This window comes from Hirsutella rhossiliensis (assembly GCF_020360975.1).
Source record: "Hirsutella rhossiliensis strain HR02 chromosome Unknown scaffold00011, whole genome shotgun sequence".
Taxonomy (NCBI): Eukaryota; Fungi; Ascomycota; class Sordariomycetes; order Hypocreales; family Ophiocordycipitaceae; genus Hirsutella; species Hirsutella rhossiliensis.
The window spans coordinates 84,769-99,779 of NW_025408677.1; the positions used below are offsets into that span (position 1 = coordinate 84,769).

A 15,011-nucleotide genomic window follows, 5' to 3' on the forward strand; every position below is an offset into this window, starting at 1 on the left:
CTGTGCAAAATATGCGGGACGACCGTGGAGTGAAGCGGTGCAGTAGATGTCACGCAGTGGCATACTGCGGCACGGAGCATCAAAAGGCGGACTGGAAGGTTCACAAGAAGGCGTGCGTGCCCGAGAGGCTCAACAGACACGGAAAGTGTGGAAGGAAACGATGACTAGAAGCGAGGTCGTAGAGGGGTGGTGGAATATAGCAGTTCGGTTTTTATATGTGCTGAGAAGTAAGAGCACATAGTAAGACAAAGGGGTAAAATTGGGTTGTTCTCTGCATAAAGAATATATTAGCAGACTTTTATTTCACATAACTAGATAAGATATATAGCTATTCCGTTTCTGCTGTTTTTCTACTTAGGTGACGGTTTCGAAGCGGCCTAGTCGGCGAGTCTGATGTGCAGGCGACAATTGAATTAAGGGAAGATGCCGAGGCATTCTCCGAGGCAGGAGTCTGACCGGCTGTTTCCGGATCGCTAATATGGGAAGCCGCTAAGAGGGAGCAGGATCGGGTAGCAGAGCCCCCAGTATCGGTAGAAGACGAAGGTTTCGGGGTCGTCAGGCGCGGTCTCTTCGTCGGCGTGCCGGCAGGGTCAGGACAGGGACGCTTCTGCGAGGGTGTAGCTAGGTCGGCCAAAGTAGAAGTTGAAGCAGAAGTTATTAAAGCCGAAGGTGGAGGACTTGGCGGGGGGTACCAGGTGTTGCCACGGAGTAAGAGGCAGCGAGTATATCCCGGAAAGCGGCCGAAGCGGAGGACGGTTTTTCCTTTAGTGGTGTCGAGATAGCCGAGGACGAGGCAGCCGCAGTGCTGGTGGCCTTATCGAGAAAAGTCCAAGAATCCGGGACGACGATAAAGACATAGTCTCGGTCGGAGCCTGGGGGATGAATCATGACGCGGTGACTGAGCAGGCCAGCAACTTTGCCTGTGCAGGTAAAGGATGCTGGGCTGAAAGTAAGAGTCCCTCCTCTCGGCCATCTTCTTACATAGTATAGCCCAGGGGTTAGCGTGAATGGGGAAGATAACGAAGACCTCGAATTGGTGGAAGCCTCTGAAAGGGATCTTGTCGGGAATGCCAGGAGCTAGATACGTAGAGAGCTGGACGAAGCCGCAGCAATTTAGCTGGGCGGCGTCTAGGTCTGGCAGAAGGTCTTGTCGTAGCAGGGAGTGACCCGGGCCAAGGATGAAGCCGGTGAAGGAAACGATAGGCGGGATGCAAGGGAAGTTATCCATAGAGGCGAAGAGTCTAGGGAGGATGCTAAGAGGACAAATCAGCCGGACCTCTCGCCCGAGAGCCGAGAGCGGTACGCGCTAGGGTAAAATGGCACGCCTTACGGCTGGTAACCCTGGTCGCGGACGACGAGGGCGGGCATGGTGTAGATAAGGGTGTCGCCAGTTTCAGACTCTAGGCCGTCGCGCTGCTTAACCTCCCAGGCAAGGGCGTAGGGTGGACGCGGCCGTTCATAAAAACCATTCCTCAGACCATTCGGAGGCGATAACAGGCTGGTTGTAAATAGAGAGATTGAGACTGAAGAAGATGGATGTCGGCGAGTCGTCGGTATCCAATCGGAGCGGCGCATATTCCGCGGTGAGCAACCATGAAGGAGGTGGCAAAAAGATGCGGGCAATGGTCTCGGCGTTGAGACCTCTAACGCGATGCTCGTCCTGATGGGGAAATCTCGAGGGGCAGTCGGGCTGGACGAAGAACATCATAGACATATCACCACCCGCGCCTTTCTGGCTATCGAGCGGCTTTCGAAGGTGTGGTGGAGGTAGCGGTGACGAGGAAGACATCGTGCATATCTATGTTGGCTAATAAGTGGTTTGTGCGCCTAGAAAATGATCGGTATAAGTCGTTAAGAAGGAAGTAAGAGGTGGAGAATAAAGCGGCCTTTTTATAAATCCAAGGTATTATAGAACCAGTGGGAGAGCGAGAAGCTTTGCCATGGCAAGTTTGAATTTTGATAAGGATGCGTGGTGCATAATAGCTCTTGACCCGACGAGTAAGTTAACGAGTAAGCCACACGAAGAGGCGGTGTGAGAAGGTTGCCTGTTAGAATGGAACGGAAATTTAGGGAAGACTGTCTTGGGAGCTATCGTGCCGGGTGAGCTGAATCAGATGGCAGGGCTATTCCTTTTTCCGTTGCAGCATAGGTAGCGAAGAAAAAGAAAGTCTAATTTGATGTTCCAGAAACGCATACCTGCAACGACAGATTCGGAAGATGCGGAGGAGAGCAGAGTAGTAGAAGGCGGCCTTAGATGGAGTTGCGGTGTGTATTCCTATGCATGGGTTGGTCGAGGCCGTCCGGAAAGGATGGACGGACGGTGGTAGGTGGTGAAGGGGGAGAAAGGGGGCTCTCGGATAAGCATTGCCGCGTCGGCTCAGTGCTAAAAAGATCACAGGGTTTAGTTATAGGAAGGGATTGGTAGGAAAACGCCAACACGGCGGACCATTATTGTTAGGAGGCGAGATAATATTGAAGAAAGATCCGGGGGCAAACTTTTATGGTCCATCATCCGTGTGCAGAGCCGCGGCGTTAAGATAGCATCGACATGGGAGAGAGTTCTCGCTGCGAGGTTCGGTCGGTAGAGGGAGAAGGTGAAATGGTGATGGGAGCAGCGGCCGTTGCTGCGACGAGAAATGTCGCTGCGGCGAGATTGAGCGCAATGGATGATTCGCTAAGGCGGGTGTCGGGATATAAGAGACAGGCAAACGTGGCATCCAGGTTTCGGCCCATCATGGCCAAGCAGGGGCTGGTCGAGGAGGTCTCGCGAGGAGAACAAGCGGAAGCGCTTAAAAGAGCGTTGCCCAAGAGAAGCCGGCGAGGCGGTCGGCGGCCAAAGGGAAAATCAGTATTGAACGATGGCATTTCGAAGGCGGCCCCATCACGACTTTCAGCACCGATAAACGTGGGTGATGATAAGCTAGTGAGCATGGAGACGGACGTTGCCATGCAAGGGTTGGGTGCGAAGCCGTGTGGAGGGAGTCTTGTGCCGTCCGTCGGCGGTGTGTTGCAGCGCGAGGGTAACGACCCGATCACCTACCGGCACCTCTTGCCCAAGGAGGGGAGGGCTGGGGATGATGAGAGGAGGGCAGCGACCACGGTAGGTCTGGAAGCACCATGTCCTCCGGAAGCCTTAGTCGGGCGAGAAGACGGCCTAGACAGTGGAGATGGTCCGGCGTGGCCGTAAGTGGCTCTGAGACGGTTAGGCGACCCAGCGGTAGCGAACTGACGAGGCCGAAAGGTCTCGTCGAGCGGACAGGTGGTGTGGGGGGAAAACGCCGGGTTGGAAGACCGATAACGGTGATGAGATTTCGGCTGGAAGGCGGGAGCCAGCATTCGCCAAGGCCCATCCGATCCAAAGAGATGGAGAATACGGCCGGACCTGCGCCTGCTCTTATGAGATTTCGATTGGAAGGCGGGAGCCAGCATTCGCCAAGGCCCATCCGACCCAAAGAGATGGAGAATACGGCCGGACCTGCGCCTGCTCTTATGAGATTTCGATTGGAAGGCGGGAGCCAGCATTCGCCAAGGCCCATCCGACCCAAAGAGATGGAGAGTGCGCCGAGCTGCGCCTGCCCCTGAGGAGGCCGGATTATCACACGCCGGGATCGCGGAGGGCGTGCAGATCGGCACGTCTGGAAAGCGGAACGATAGGGCGCGGACGAGGCAGAAGGGGCGAGGGATACTCTAGCAGCCCGGGAAGGAAAGGTCGGCCGGCAACGGTCGACAGTGTCCGGCCTATCGAGGCGAAGCAGGCGCTGGCGGCCGAGGAGATCTCACGAAGAGAACAAGGGGATGCATTGAAAAGAGCGTTGCCTAGGGGAAGTCGGCCAGGTGGTGGGCTGCGGGAAAAGGCGATGCACGTGAATGGCGCCGCCTTGAAGGGAGGAGAGCGCGACGCTCGACACCGATAAATGTGCGTGAGAGGCGTACGGACGAAGGACCGAAGCGGGTGTTGGGCGACGAAAGTCAAGCGGACCCGGCACCTAGGTTCCGGCCTATCCAGGCGAAGCAGGCGCCGGCGTCCGAGGAGGGTTCACGAAGAGAGCGGTAGAAGCAGTCGAAAGAGCGACGCCTCTAGGAAGCCGGCGAGGCAGTCGGCCGCGGGATAATAGGACGCGCGTCCATGGTGCTTCTTCAAAGGGAGGGCAAGCGCGATGTTTAACAAGATTTCGGCTAGAGAATGTAAGCCAGCACTCGCCGCAACCCACCGTCGCCCGGCCAATTCAAGCGAAAGCGATAGGAGACAGAGCAGGAGATCTGCAGTCATCCGGGCGGTTATTACCACGGCCGTCACGCCTGGCAGGGCAGGATCGGCCGGCAGGGGCGGTCGGGATTTCGTCCACGGCCGTCAGGAGCCCTCGTTCAGCCAGTCGAGCCTAAAGAGCCGGGAGATGGAGCCGGAGATACACAATCACCCGGACGGTTGTTACCACGACCACCACGCGGGGCAGCGGTGGAGAGGAGGATCGGCCGAGGCGAGTCGAGGCGGTAGCGAGATCTTCGGAGTCCGTGGAGCAGAGAAAGAGGATCGGCGAGCCCGACCGAGACGAGCTGCCAAGGAAACGTATTCGAGGCGGCCGTCGGAGGCAGAGGAGAAGTGAGCTACAGGCGGAAGATCTAGCCAGCGTCCTACGTTACCTGGAAGACGAATTTGCCGCCAAGGAGAGGCTGTCCAAGGAGCAGACTTGGTGCACACCAGTGCCGCATGAGAGGAAGGTATCGACGGTGCGAAGTTTCTATCGGGCGTTCCACGATGCGGCCACCTTGCCGATACGGGCATGTATGCTGTGCTACCGCAAGCGTTCGAGGACGGAGCTTAAGGAGATGCCGTGGATCGGTGGCTGTCGAGCCCCGTCCCTAAGGGTGAGGGCTCGCCGTTCGCGTGTCGGAGTTGCTTCCGTGAGGGCGAGTCTATCGTGGTCTGCGCGGAGTGTCATCGAGGGCTGGCGCGTGGGGTGCTGTCGCCGGCGGCCCAACTTCATTGTCGCCTCGGTTGTGAGCATATGCTCCTGATGAGCTCAAGGGCTCACGCCAGTGGAGGAGAAGCTGATTGCGCTAAACTCGTGTTACGGGTTCGTCACGAGGTATAGCGTCCCGGGCGGCCAGAAGCAGACGCTGAGGTACCCAAGCACGTCAAGGGCCACATCACGGTGTTTCCGAACAATGTACAAGAATTGGTGACGAGTGCTGCCGCACCTCTCCTGCAGGTGATGGACGAGATCCACATCTCGTGGCAGGGGGCGGTAAAGCCGACACCGAGCGACCTATCGAGTCTCTTGTCTGTGAGGCGGCGCGTTGTCGAGAGGGCTCTTGTTTGGCTGAAGAGAAACAACCCACACTATGCCGAGATCGAGATCGACGCGGCTGAGATGGAGAGCTGGGGAGAGTCGGCCCACGGGGTGCCGCCGTCGGTGTACGGGCGCCTGAGCGGAACGAGCCGTCGGCATGGGAGAAGACGCGGACGGCGCATATCGTGCCGCCCACGGAGCGGGCCATGGACGACGAGGGCGCGGTAGAGATCGAAGAAGTCCTGTCTCTTCTCAACCAAGGGAGGAAGCGCGACGATTCTCGAGGACGACGAGCCAGAGTCAATCGAGGTAGACGAGGCGCGTGGTCAGAGCGGCGACGAGGCTAATCACGATGCGGAGACGATCAACGAGGTAACCTCGTCGGGAATGTTTGCGTTAGACGGGCCGCCCGACGTCGCCGACGTGGATAAATTGCGCTTCGCATGTGATGCCGTCCGCGAAGGGGCGGGCGACGACGGCGGCGCGGGTCCGAGGACGTGGGTGGAAACCTCGGCAAGGGGGCAGCCAGGGCACGCCGATGGTTCCGAACCGTATATAGGCGTTCGCCGCGGCGATGACTTCGCCGACTCGTTCGAAGCCTCCTTTTCGCGAAGACCTTCCCACGCTGTTGCCATTTGGCGTCGGAGGGCCGCGACCGGTCGAAGAAGCAGCCGTACAACTAGGCAGAGGCACCGCCGACATACGCGAGCGGGAGGCCGCGACGCGAGAGCTCGTGTCGTCTCGGAACATGAGCCTTCGGACCTGGGCCGACACGGTGTTACGACGCCACGGTGGCCGGTTCGCGACGCACCACATCTTCGCCTTCCTCGTCTTTAATATAGGCGTGCGGTCGAGGAACCGCCGCGTCAGCATGCTAAGCGTGACGAGGAAGAACTTCCGCAAGGTGGAGCGCATCGTACGGTCGCTAACCGCGGACGGATTGGCGGCGGCCAGGGCCGAGCTAGAGAGCACAGGCAAGACGACCGATGATGCGGTGAAGGAGCTGCTCAGGAGCCTTTCGCTGTATGGGTATCGTCAGCCCATGTCGAGGGAGGTCCGTCTCGGGATGCGGCATAGGATCCTGGCGCTCATCGTCCGTTACGGCGTGCCCGCCATCTGGTTCACGATCAACCCAAACGACATCATGAATCCGGTAAAGCTCCGACTAGCAGCGTACGCGCGCGCGACCCCGAAGCGGCCGAGGAGTTCCTACGAAGCCTCGATAAGGCGTTCAAACGTGTGCGGCTGTCCGTGTCCGACCCGATGAGCTCGGCCGTCTTCTTCCACCGCGAGATGACGCTGTTCTTCGAGCATTACGTCAATGCCGGGGGGGAGTCGGTCTTCGGCCGCGTCAGCCAGTATTATGGCGCCGTGGAAACGAACGAGCGAGGCTCCCTCCACGTGCACGGGCTGCTCTGGCTCGAGGGAAACGCCCACCTCAGCTCGATGCTTGCCGACTCAGACGGCGGGGAACAAGCGGCATACCGCGAGCGAATCGTCCGCTACGTCGATAGTGTCTTCAGCGAGGTAAGGAACGGCGGGGCGTCGTACGAAATAGTCGTGGGAGAAGAGGACGCGGGCTGACGCGGGAAACTAGGACCTGACCAGGAAGGGTTCTGCGCCGTCGAGGCAGAGCGTTCGGTGACGTCCGATATCTCGTCCCTGCTGAACAGGGCCGATCAGTTCTCGGCCTCGTTCGAGGAGGAAGCCAACTTCTGCGCCGGCGCGACCCAGATCCATACCCACAGCCCGACATGCGTCAAGTACTCCTCGGCAGCAAGGGGCGGAAGGGCGCCGACCTCTGTCGCTTTAAGGCACCGTGGAGCGGGTCGAGGAGACGACCCTGTCAGCGGACGGCGTGCTGCGGATCCGCAGAACACATCCCATGGTGAACCGGTGGAACAAGGCCATCGCCGTCGGGCCCGTCACAACCACGACATTTCCTTTATAGCGACGCAGCGGAAGACCATGGCGCTCGTCTACTACGTGACCAATTACGCGACTAAGGTGGAGGACCCGACGTGGAAGCGCGTCGCCGCCGCCGCCGAACTGCTGCCCGTCGTGTCGGCCGGTAGTCAGCCGGGTGCCGGGGATGACGTAAGTAGCGGCGTCGTCGGCGACGGCGATGGAAGGAAAACAAGACGCGGCAGTTTCTCGCGAGAGTGGCGAATCGGGTGTTCACGGAGCGGGCGCTGTCGCAAGTCGAGGTCGTCGCCCATCTGCTGGGACACCCGAGCGAGTTCTCGGGAAGCAGCGCCTGGGCGTACCTGAACGTGTCGGTGCTATACTGGCACGTCTCGAGGCTCTGGCGACACCTTCGGCAGCAGAGCGGCACCGCGGCGGTCGAAGACGTGTCCGTCGCGGACGAGTCGGTCGTCGTCGAACAAGCAGGCGAGAGGATCAGTTTCGCCGAGGCCTATCATCATCGCGGACATGTCCTACGAGGCTTGTGCCTATACGACTATGTTTCGCTCGTCAGGCTCCAACGCGTCGGCAAGGCCGGCTGCTCCGGCGGCTGGGGAGAGGTGCCGTTCGAGAGCGGCTGGGTGGCCGGTAAAGACTGGGTCCAGGTGCTAAGGCGGCCGGAAAGTACGCCGTCGTCTGCCTCGACGGCTACCTAAGCAAGGATTTCGAGCAGGACGACGAGGAATCGGCTCATCGCAGGTAAGTGCGGGCGGGCAAAGTGGCCGAGTGAAGAGAGGGGGCTGCGACGCCGCGGGGCTGGCTGACTTACACTTATTGTGCCGTCGCAGGGCTGCCGTCCAGCATCTTGCGCTATTTGTGCCGTGGAAGCCTTTCTCGGCGAAGAAGAAGGGGACATCAATGAGATATGGAGGCGGGCGCGAGAGCTGCTTCCGCCGAGAATCTCGTGCCTCGTCGACAACGTTCAACTGCTCCGGCGGTCCGCCGAGGACGCGAGGCGAGACGCCAAGCAGTGGGCGGCCCGGGCGGCGCCGGGATTGCGCCGGCGCTCTCGGCGAGGCGGGGAGGGGAGGAGGGGGCGACACCAGGGACGACGACGCGGCCTCGGCGTACCAGGCCGACAACGTCGGAAAGGCAACGCGACTAATCGACGTCGTCCGAAGCGCGGCCGGGGCGAACCAGATCACGGCGGATCGCGCGAGCTCGGCATGATACAGCAGCTGTGCCGCTTCCAGCAGTCAGCGCTGGCCTCGACCGCCGAGCTCGAGGCCTCCATCGTCAGGAACGGGGCGGAGGCGCATCGACTTGCCGGGGCGGGTCTTTTCCGGGGCCGCGGTGCCGCAGGACCAGGTCAAGGCCATCAAGTCGCAGCAGACGAGCGCCTCGAGGGAGAGGTGAAGATGATACAGGGTATACAAAGCATGGCCACGGCCCACGGCACCGATCGTGGCGCGGCGGAGCGGAGTGTGCTGACCGGCTTCGGCGAGGAAGGCGTGCAGATAACGGCGGCGGAAGCCGAGGAGACGGCGGGTAACGCCGAGGCCGGCATGGAAGTCCGCCTCGGCCCGTCGACCTCGTTCCTCGAGGCCGGAAAAGGCTTGACGAGACGCTTGACGCTAAACAGGAAACAGGCCATCGCCTTGTCCATAATATGCCGCCACCTTGACTTGATGCGGCGAGGAGACGGAGGGGGCGACGTCAGCCAGCTCTGTCAGTTCGTCGGCGGCGAGGGCGGTACCGGCAAGTCGCGCGTCATCGAAGCACTCGTCGGCCTCTTTGCCGCTAAGGGCATCTCGAGCCGGCTGCTGATCACGGCGACGTCGGGGACCGCGGCGGCCCGGGTCAACGGTATCACCATCCACTCCGCCTGCGGCTTCACCAAGGACCAAGGGCCGGGCGCGAACACGGCGAGGGAGGTCGACGGCGTACGGCTGCCGAGGCAGGCGGAGCGGTTCGTCGACGGCGAGTCCCGCATGGACTGGCAGGACAAGGAGGTGCTCGTCATCGACGAGGTAAGCATGCTCGGCGCGCGCACGCTGCACGCCGTCAACGAGCGGCTCTGCCAGCTGCGGGGGTCGCAGCGGGACTTCGGCGGGATCCCCATCGTCCTCTTCTGCGGGGACTTCCACCAGTTCCGCCCGGTCCAGGAAAGGTCGATCCTACTGCCGAGCTCGGCCGTCTCGTGGGACGAGGACTACTCGTTCAGGGCCGAGCAGCGCCACCAGCACGACAAGGCGCACGCGCTGTGGAAGCGGTTCACCACTGTCGTCATGCTGGACGAGCAGATGCGCGCCGCCGGCGACCCGGAGCTGCAGAGGCTGCTAAAGCGGATCCGACTGGGCGTGCAGGATCACACCGACCTAGACCTCCTTAACTCAAGATGCTACCGGGAAGGCAGGCGAATCCCGTGGGAGACAGGCATCACCGTGGTCACGCCGCTAAATAGGAACCGGTGGAATCTCAACATGGAGGCGAGCTTAGCATTCCAGATGCAACGACGTTTGACGATACGCATCTTCATCTCCGAGCATAAGTGGAAGGAGGGGCTGCCGACCGAGGAAGAGGCCATCATGATGCTAAACCAGGGCGACGACAGCGCGACCCCAGTGCCGGGCGTCTTTATGTTTGTGGCCGGGATGCCGGTCGTCGTGAACCACAACACCCACCAGGGCTGAAGCTGGTGAACGGCGCCAGCTACACGGCGGCCGAGGTCATCGTCGACAAGGTGCACCCGGCGCATCGCATCTCGGCCGATATGGCGATCCACTCGGCCGCCGGCGGCGATCATACTAGGGTCGGAGACGACTAAGGACTTCCACTTCGTCGGGATGCCGCCCGGCACGATCCTGCTGACGCCTATGAGCGTCAGGATCCAGTGTCACCGGAAGCGACCGTGGCAGCAGAAGGAGGTCACCCGCAAGGGCCTGCCGTGCGCCGCGGCCTTCGCGTGCACCGATTATAAGGTGCAGGGCGGGACGCTCGAGCGTGTCGCGCTCGAGCTGCGAGGGACGAGGACGACAAACGTCGGTGGACGTGCCGTCCCCTCGCAGTGCGACCCTTACAGCCTATACGTGCAGCTATCGCGGTGTCCGACGCTAGACGGCATCATGCTCATATCGGAGGTGCGAGAGAGAGACTTCGTGGGAAACCGGGTCCCCCGGGAGATGACGGCCGCACAAGCGAGGCTCGAGGAACTGAGTGACAGAACCGTCCGGAGGCGCTGCGCTGGCTCGGCGACGACTTCGAATACGCGTAGGAATAGTGAACCCTTCGACAGGCACAAATATGAATGAAATGACATCGGACGTTAGACGCGGGAAACGGTGCAATTGTCTGGCTAATCGGAAAGCGCAATTTGAGCGGGAGCGGGAACAGTGGGAACAGCTGACGTAAATAAAAAAGAGTGACTAAGACGAGAAAAAAAAGGGGGGGGGAGAGGCGACGACTTTCATATATGGCCAACAGGAAAGCGGGATGAAAAAGGACACAAAAGAGGGGGGAAAAACAGGGGCAAACTTGTAGGCCAACCGAAAAGCAATCGTTCAAGACGAAAGAGGCAATTTTTCTAGCCAACGGGAAGCCGAGAAAGCTAGCGAATCAGAGGCGCGGATTCGGGGGGCAAAAAAGCGCGGCATAGAAATCCTTTCGTTCCTCAAGGCAAAAGCGCGGCATAGAAATCCTTTCGTTCCTCAAGGCAAGAACCTTTCGTCACTCGTTCCTCGTTCCTCAAGGCAAGGCAAATCCTTTCGTTCCTCAAGGCACGCGTCGTGAATCCAACATCCTGCGCTTACGAACAGTGGCTCAGCACACGGCAACATGGATGCTACGCTATAGTACCATGGGGCCACGCGCCTGAGACCGGTAACGGGCAAATGTTAATCCGAGTGTCCCAACTCGCGCCGACTGTCAACCAACGGTCAGCCAATGGATGTGCGGATAAATGAATATAGCCCCCTTATTACATGCCAGAACATGGTTTGCTCAAATTCCAAGAGAGAGCATTTCCACTTGGCCCCGTCAGACGTCCAACCTCGCCGCCGCCATGTCGACAGCTGCATCATGACAAGAGCCGACGCATATCCTGCAGCCGGTAGCAATGGCCCTTGAAGATAACATACAAGATATCTGTGTCGACAAACCTCGCTGCGGGCTTTGTCAATTCCAGTTCGAGGACAATGACTTGGTGGTCGCAGGCACGTTCCTCCCCAAAGAAACCTGATGGAAGCAGCATTTGACCTTGCCTTATCCACTCCAGTCCTCGATGATGATCGTACGTCGACTCCCTTCTGCTTCCGACGAAACCATACGTACGAAGACAAGTCGGCCAAAATTGCATTGCACATGTGTTGCCAGAGTCGCTGCATCAGGAGCAAGCGCCAAGTACCCTGCCTTCACAGTGGATGTCGTTCTATTACTCTGATTCCGATATCATCGAATTACCTCGCCGCCACCAAATATGACTTCAACCCGCCGATTCAATTCGAGTTTCGGAGACGAAATCGCATCAAATGGGCAGTGACCAAGAGGCTCAAACAAGATTTCCTGCCCCAAATGCCGCAGGAGCTCTGCCAAATGATTGCCGGGTATATCATCCGTGAAATAGCCGCCATCGCTCTCCAAGAACGTGCAAAAGACGTGCAGCCAGCAATTTCCACAATCGACCTCGCTCGGGATGTCTACGCCACATATATCGACATTGAGGGCATTCTCTATCTGCAGTCGCTGCGAAACACACCTCTGCAAGACAACGGCAGCAGCCAGTGCATATACGACGCCCAGCAAGCACGTGCTATCCGGACCATTTATATCGAGTATGACCATCTGGGCATCAGAGGCATCTACTTTGATGTACCCAACAGTGAGACTCCATCATCTCGCGATTGCTGCGGTGTATGGTGGACGGAGGTGGCTCGAGAGAGCGGTCTTTTGCGGATAACGACCAAGTCTGACGTGAGATCCCCTTGATACTTCATTTTTCACTGCTCATATTCTAACGCCGCCATTGCTTGAAGGGCATGAAACTCAGGCGGCTAGTGGACTCGACAGACTCCATGGCTGCGTCCTTCCCCCGGCTGCCCGGCCACGGTTGGCCTACGCCCCGACTGGTGTGCAAGTTACTTAATCTGGATACTTGCGACACCGCCAAAAACTCATCAAAAAGTCTGCGAATGAGCTCTCTTGATTGTAACGCACCATTGACGAGTGGGTATTCCGCCGCTGTTTCTGGATTTCGTATATCAAAGATATGTGCGCATCGATGGGACACCAGTGCATTCTTCTACAACGACTTGGACAGTAGTTCGAACTGCACGTTGTGGATGTACATGCCTGTCGACGAAAACGAATACCTGTCACAGATTTGGGCTATCAGGCATCCCGAATATGGTCTCGTAGGGTTGATGGTAAAAGCAGGGAAAGTCCGAAGACACCACATTTACACTGACACGACGCTTTGCAGTTTCGCACGAACCAGGACAGAAAGGTTCTGTTCGGACCTTATATCGTGCACCCTAAGTTCCGGAACCAGTACCATCTCATCTACTCTACAACAAACAGCCCGTCCCGGATATACTTCAATGAGTGGGACCCATTTGAAGACGAAAAGTGCGTCAAATACATCGGGATCGAGAGCGACGCTGCGGAAACGGACAGGGCTACAAACCAACGCTTGGAAACATCTGAGAGCATGTGCCCCCCGCCCCTTACAACCACGTCACAGCCGCCCTATACGCAGTACAACGAGCCGTGGCACTACACGAACTGCATGTTGGAGAATGTCGTGGAAATCGCATGCTGCGTCGATGGGACCGTTTCACACAAACCAGTCATTGGCATGATGGTGCACTACGGCGATGGCCATCGTGCCTGCATAGGGCAATATCGGTTGGACTGGGTGCTTGACAAGTCTCCTGCTGATCCCTCGATGTCGCTGCGCATTGGCCTAGCGAAAACCCGGAAAAACTTCCCATATGTTGCGAGAATCACCTTAGGGAATCCGGCCGCTCCTGCATCCGACTCACTCTCCTGGATGGACGTTCCCTGGCATGGCAAGCTTGAGTGGTGGTTTTCACAACGTCAGTGTCGATTATGCCATTGTGACTAAATTTCATTGAATGGTTCGACCATGACCTCCCATACTAAGTGTGCCTGACATGATCGCTATGCAATTTCAATGTCACTGATGTAAGTAGTCCTCTTCCCATGGTACGCCCACACTCTCTTCCCGCCATATTTGATCTGTGTCCACTCACCCCTGACTGTTTGTCTGGCCTTACCCTTGACATCTTTGAAAATGTACTTGTCTGGGTGGAACACATGTGTCTCTCGTCGAACTTTGACCTGGATGGGCTGACTTGAGTGCAGGTCAACGCTAGCAGCGACTGCATCATCAACGGATTCAGGAGGTTGCTGATATGCGTGTTGAGAGGGTGAGGGTTCACCAGAATACTGATTGCCTTGGTCGTACGGCTCTTGGCTGGTCCCCATGTAGTTCTGGCCCTCATCCTCCAAATCCGCCAGAGATTGACTTGGAAGTGTCGGTGCTGACCGAAGCGGCACCTCCTCCTTCACCATAAAGAGACACTGGGGCAATACCCAGGCATTATCCGAATCGGCGTCAATGTATTGGGTACGATCCGCGAATGTTGCTTTTCCGTGGAACGGTGTGAGGCTCGCTGCGCCCCTCTCGTAGAACCAAACGCGGAAAGATACTCCCACCGTGGTCATCGTGTAGATGAACAACAAATTGTCCGACTCGATGCATCTTTTGGCTGCGTCCAATGCCTGATCTTCCACCTCTCGAAGACTTCCGCTAGGCCGTTTGCATTCCACCCAAAGCAACGCGGACATCGTGTGATGGTCAGCGTCATATCGTTTTACCACGACATCAATTCGCCTTCGAGAGCCGTCGGGCGACACTTCGCACGTTACGGCATAGATACGAGTGTCAGAGAATTCTTGTTTGAGGTAGTGTTGCCAAAATTCAGATGACTTGTATTCGATATCCGCAACGGCATCCTCATACATGAAACGAAGGATTCCGGAAGTGAGAACGCTCATGGTGACTGGTAACAGATACTGTTGCTAGCTCGATTGTTGCGTCCAGCGTCCTTGGAACATGTGCTGTATCGGCAAGGACAGGAATACCGGACATTCATGTCTCTTTTATACGTCCTCCGTTGCTTCGTGGAAAAATTGGCCGGGGCTACTCACCCTCGTTTCAGAAAAGCGCGTATTACTCGAATGAGGTCGTTGGGTTGACGTACCGTTGGCTGAGCTGTTGTGGAAAGCGCCAGCTCCGTCGCGGTGGTTGTCAGGACGGCCGCAGTAGTACGTATACCGTGTAGCCATTCTTTGGTCTTTCACATGCCGACCAGCGTTAAAAGTTCCGAACATCCCTGTCCTGCGATGTCGACGAGAATTGTTTAGATGCATTGCACCTGCCACTGATTAGCCGCGCCGTCCTGCGGGCTTAATGGTCGTTGGTTCAGACTGCGTGAATCTGTGAGCCTGCGTGCGCTAGCGCGAAAACACTTGCCGACGAAGGATCACCTGAGCAGCTGCAGGCTTGAAGCATTGGACCGGACGCAAAGTAACCCTCCACCGATACCGTCAAAGACTGCAGTAGCGCGGGGATTCAGGCGACCCGTGCCATCCGTCGATTCCGTTCCGTGCATGCAGGCCACCAATGGCATGCAGAGCTGATGTAGCATACCGCGCATCATCGGGGCTTGCCATTGGTCAATGGCGGAGCGGACCCCTGCGTCAGTTCTGTGAGCAAGAGGTGTCGAGGGCTCC

General features: G+C 58.1%; 4 protein-coding genes across 4 annotated transcripts; 2 read left to right on the plus strand and 2 right to left on the minus strand.

The window, feature by feature from the left end:
• Positions 1-657: 657 nt before the first annotated feature.
• Positions 658-1,368, minus strand: HRG_08789 (uncharacterized protein; the record flags this gene model as incomplete). Its single annotated transcript, XM_044867260.1, has 3 exons — positions 658-920; positions 982-1,253; positions 1,331-1,368. The coding sequence occupies 3 exons, from the start codon at positions 1,366-1,368 to the stop codon at positions 658-660; spliced, it is 573 nt and encodes a 190-aa protein (XP_044717281.1).
• Positions 1,369-5,678: 4,310 nt separating this feature from the next.
• On the plus strand, positions 5,679-10,470 carry HRG_08790 (PIF1-like helicase domain-containing protein; the record flags this gene model as incomplete). Its single annotated transcript, XM_044867261.1, has 13 exons — positions 5,679-5,931; positions 5,975-6,320; positions 6,464-6,828; positions 6,889-7,054; positions 7,106-7,388; positions 7,442-7,816; positions 7,882-7,955; positions 8,045-8,193; positions 8,397-9,837; positions 9,909-10,008; positions 10,118-10,247; positions 10,314-10,336; positions 10,420-10,470. 13 exons carry the CDS (start codon positions 5,679-5,681, stop codon positions 10,468-10,470), a joined length of 3,756 nt encoding a protein of 1,251 aa, XP_044717282.1.
• An 840-nt stretch (positions 10,471-11,310) lies between these two features.
• HRG_08791 (uncharacterized protein) lies at positions 11,311-13,317 on the plus strand (the record flags this gene model as incomplete). Its single annotated transcript, XM_044867262.1, has 5 exons — positions 11,311-11,407; positions 11,470-12,164; positions 12,227-12,299; positions 12,609-12,616; positions 12,673-13,317. The coding sequence occupies 5 exons, from the start codon at positions 11,311-11,313 to the stop codon at positions 13,315-13,317; spliced, it is 1,518 nt and encodes a 505-aa protein (XP_044717283.1).
• Positions 13,318-13,373: 56 nt separating this feature from the next.
• HRG_08792 (uncharacterized protein) lies at positions 13,374-14,273 on the minus strand (the record flags this gene model as incomplete). Its single annotated transcript, XM_044867263.1, has 1 exon — positions 13,374-14,273. One exon carries the CDS (start codon positions 14,271-14,273, stop codon positions 13,374-13,376), a length of 900 nt encoding a protein of 299 aa, XP_044717284.1.
• Positions 14,274-15,011: the final 738 nt, after the last annotated feature.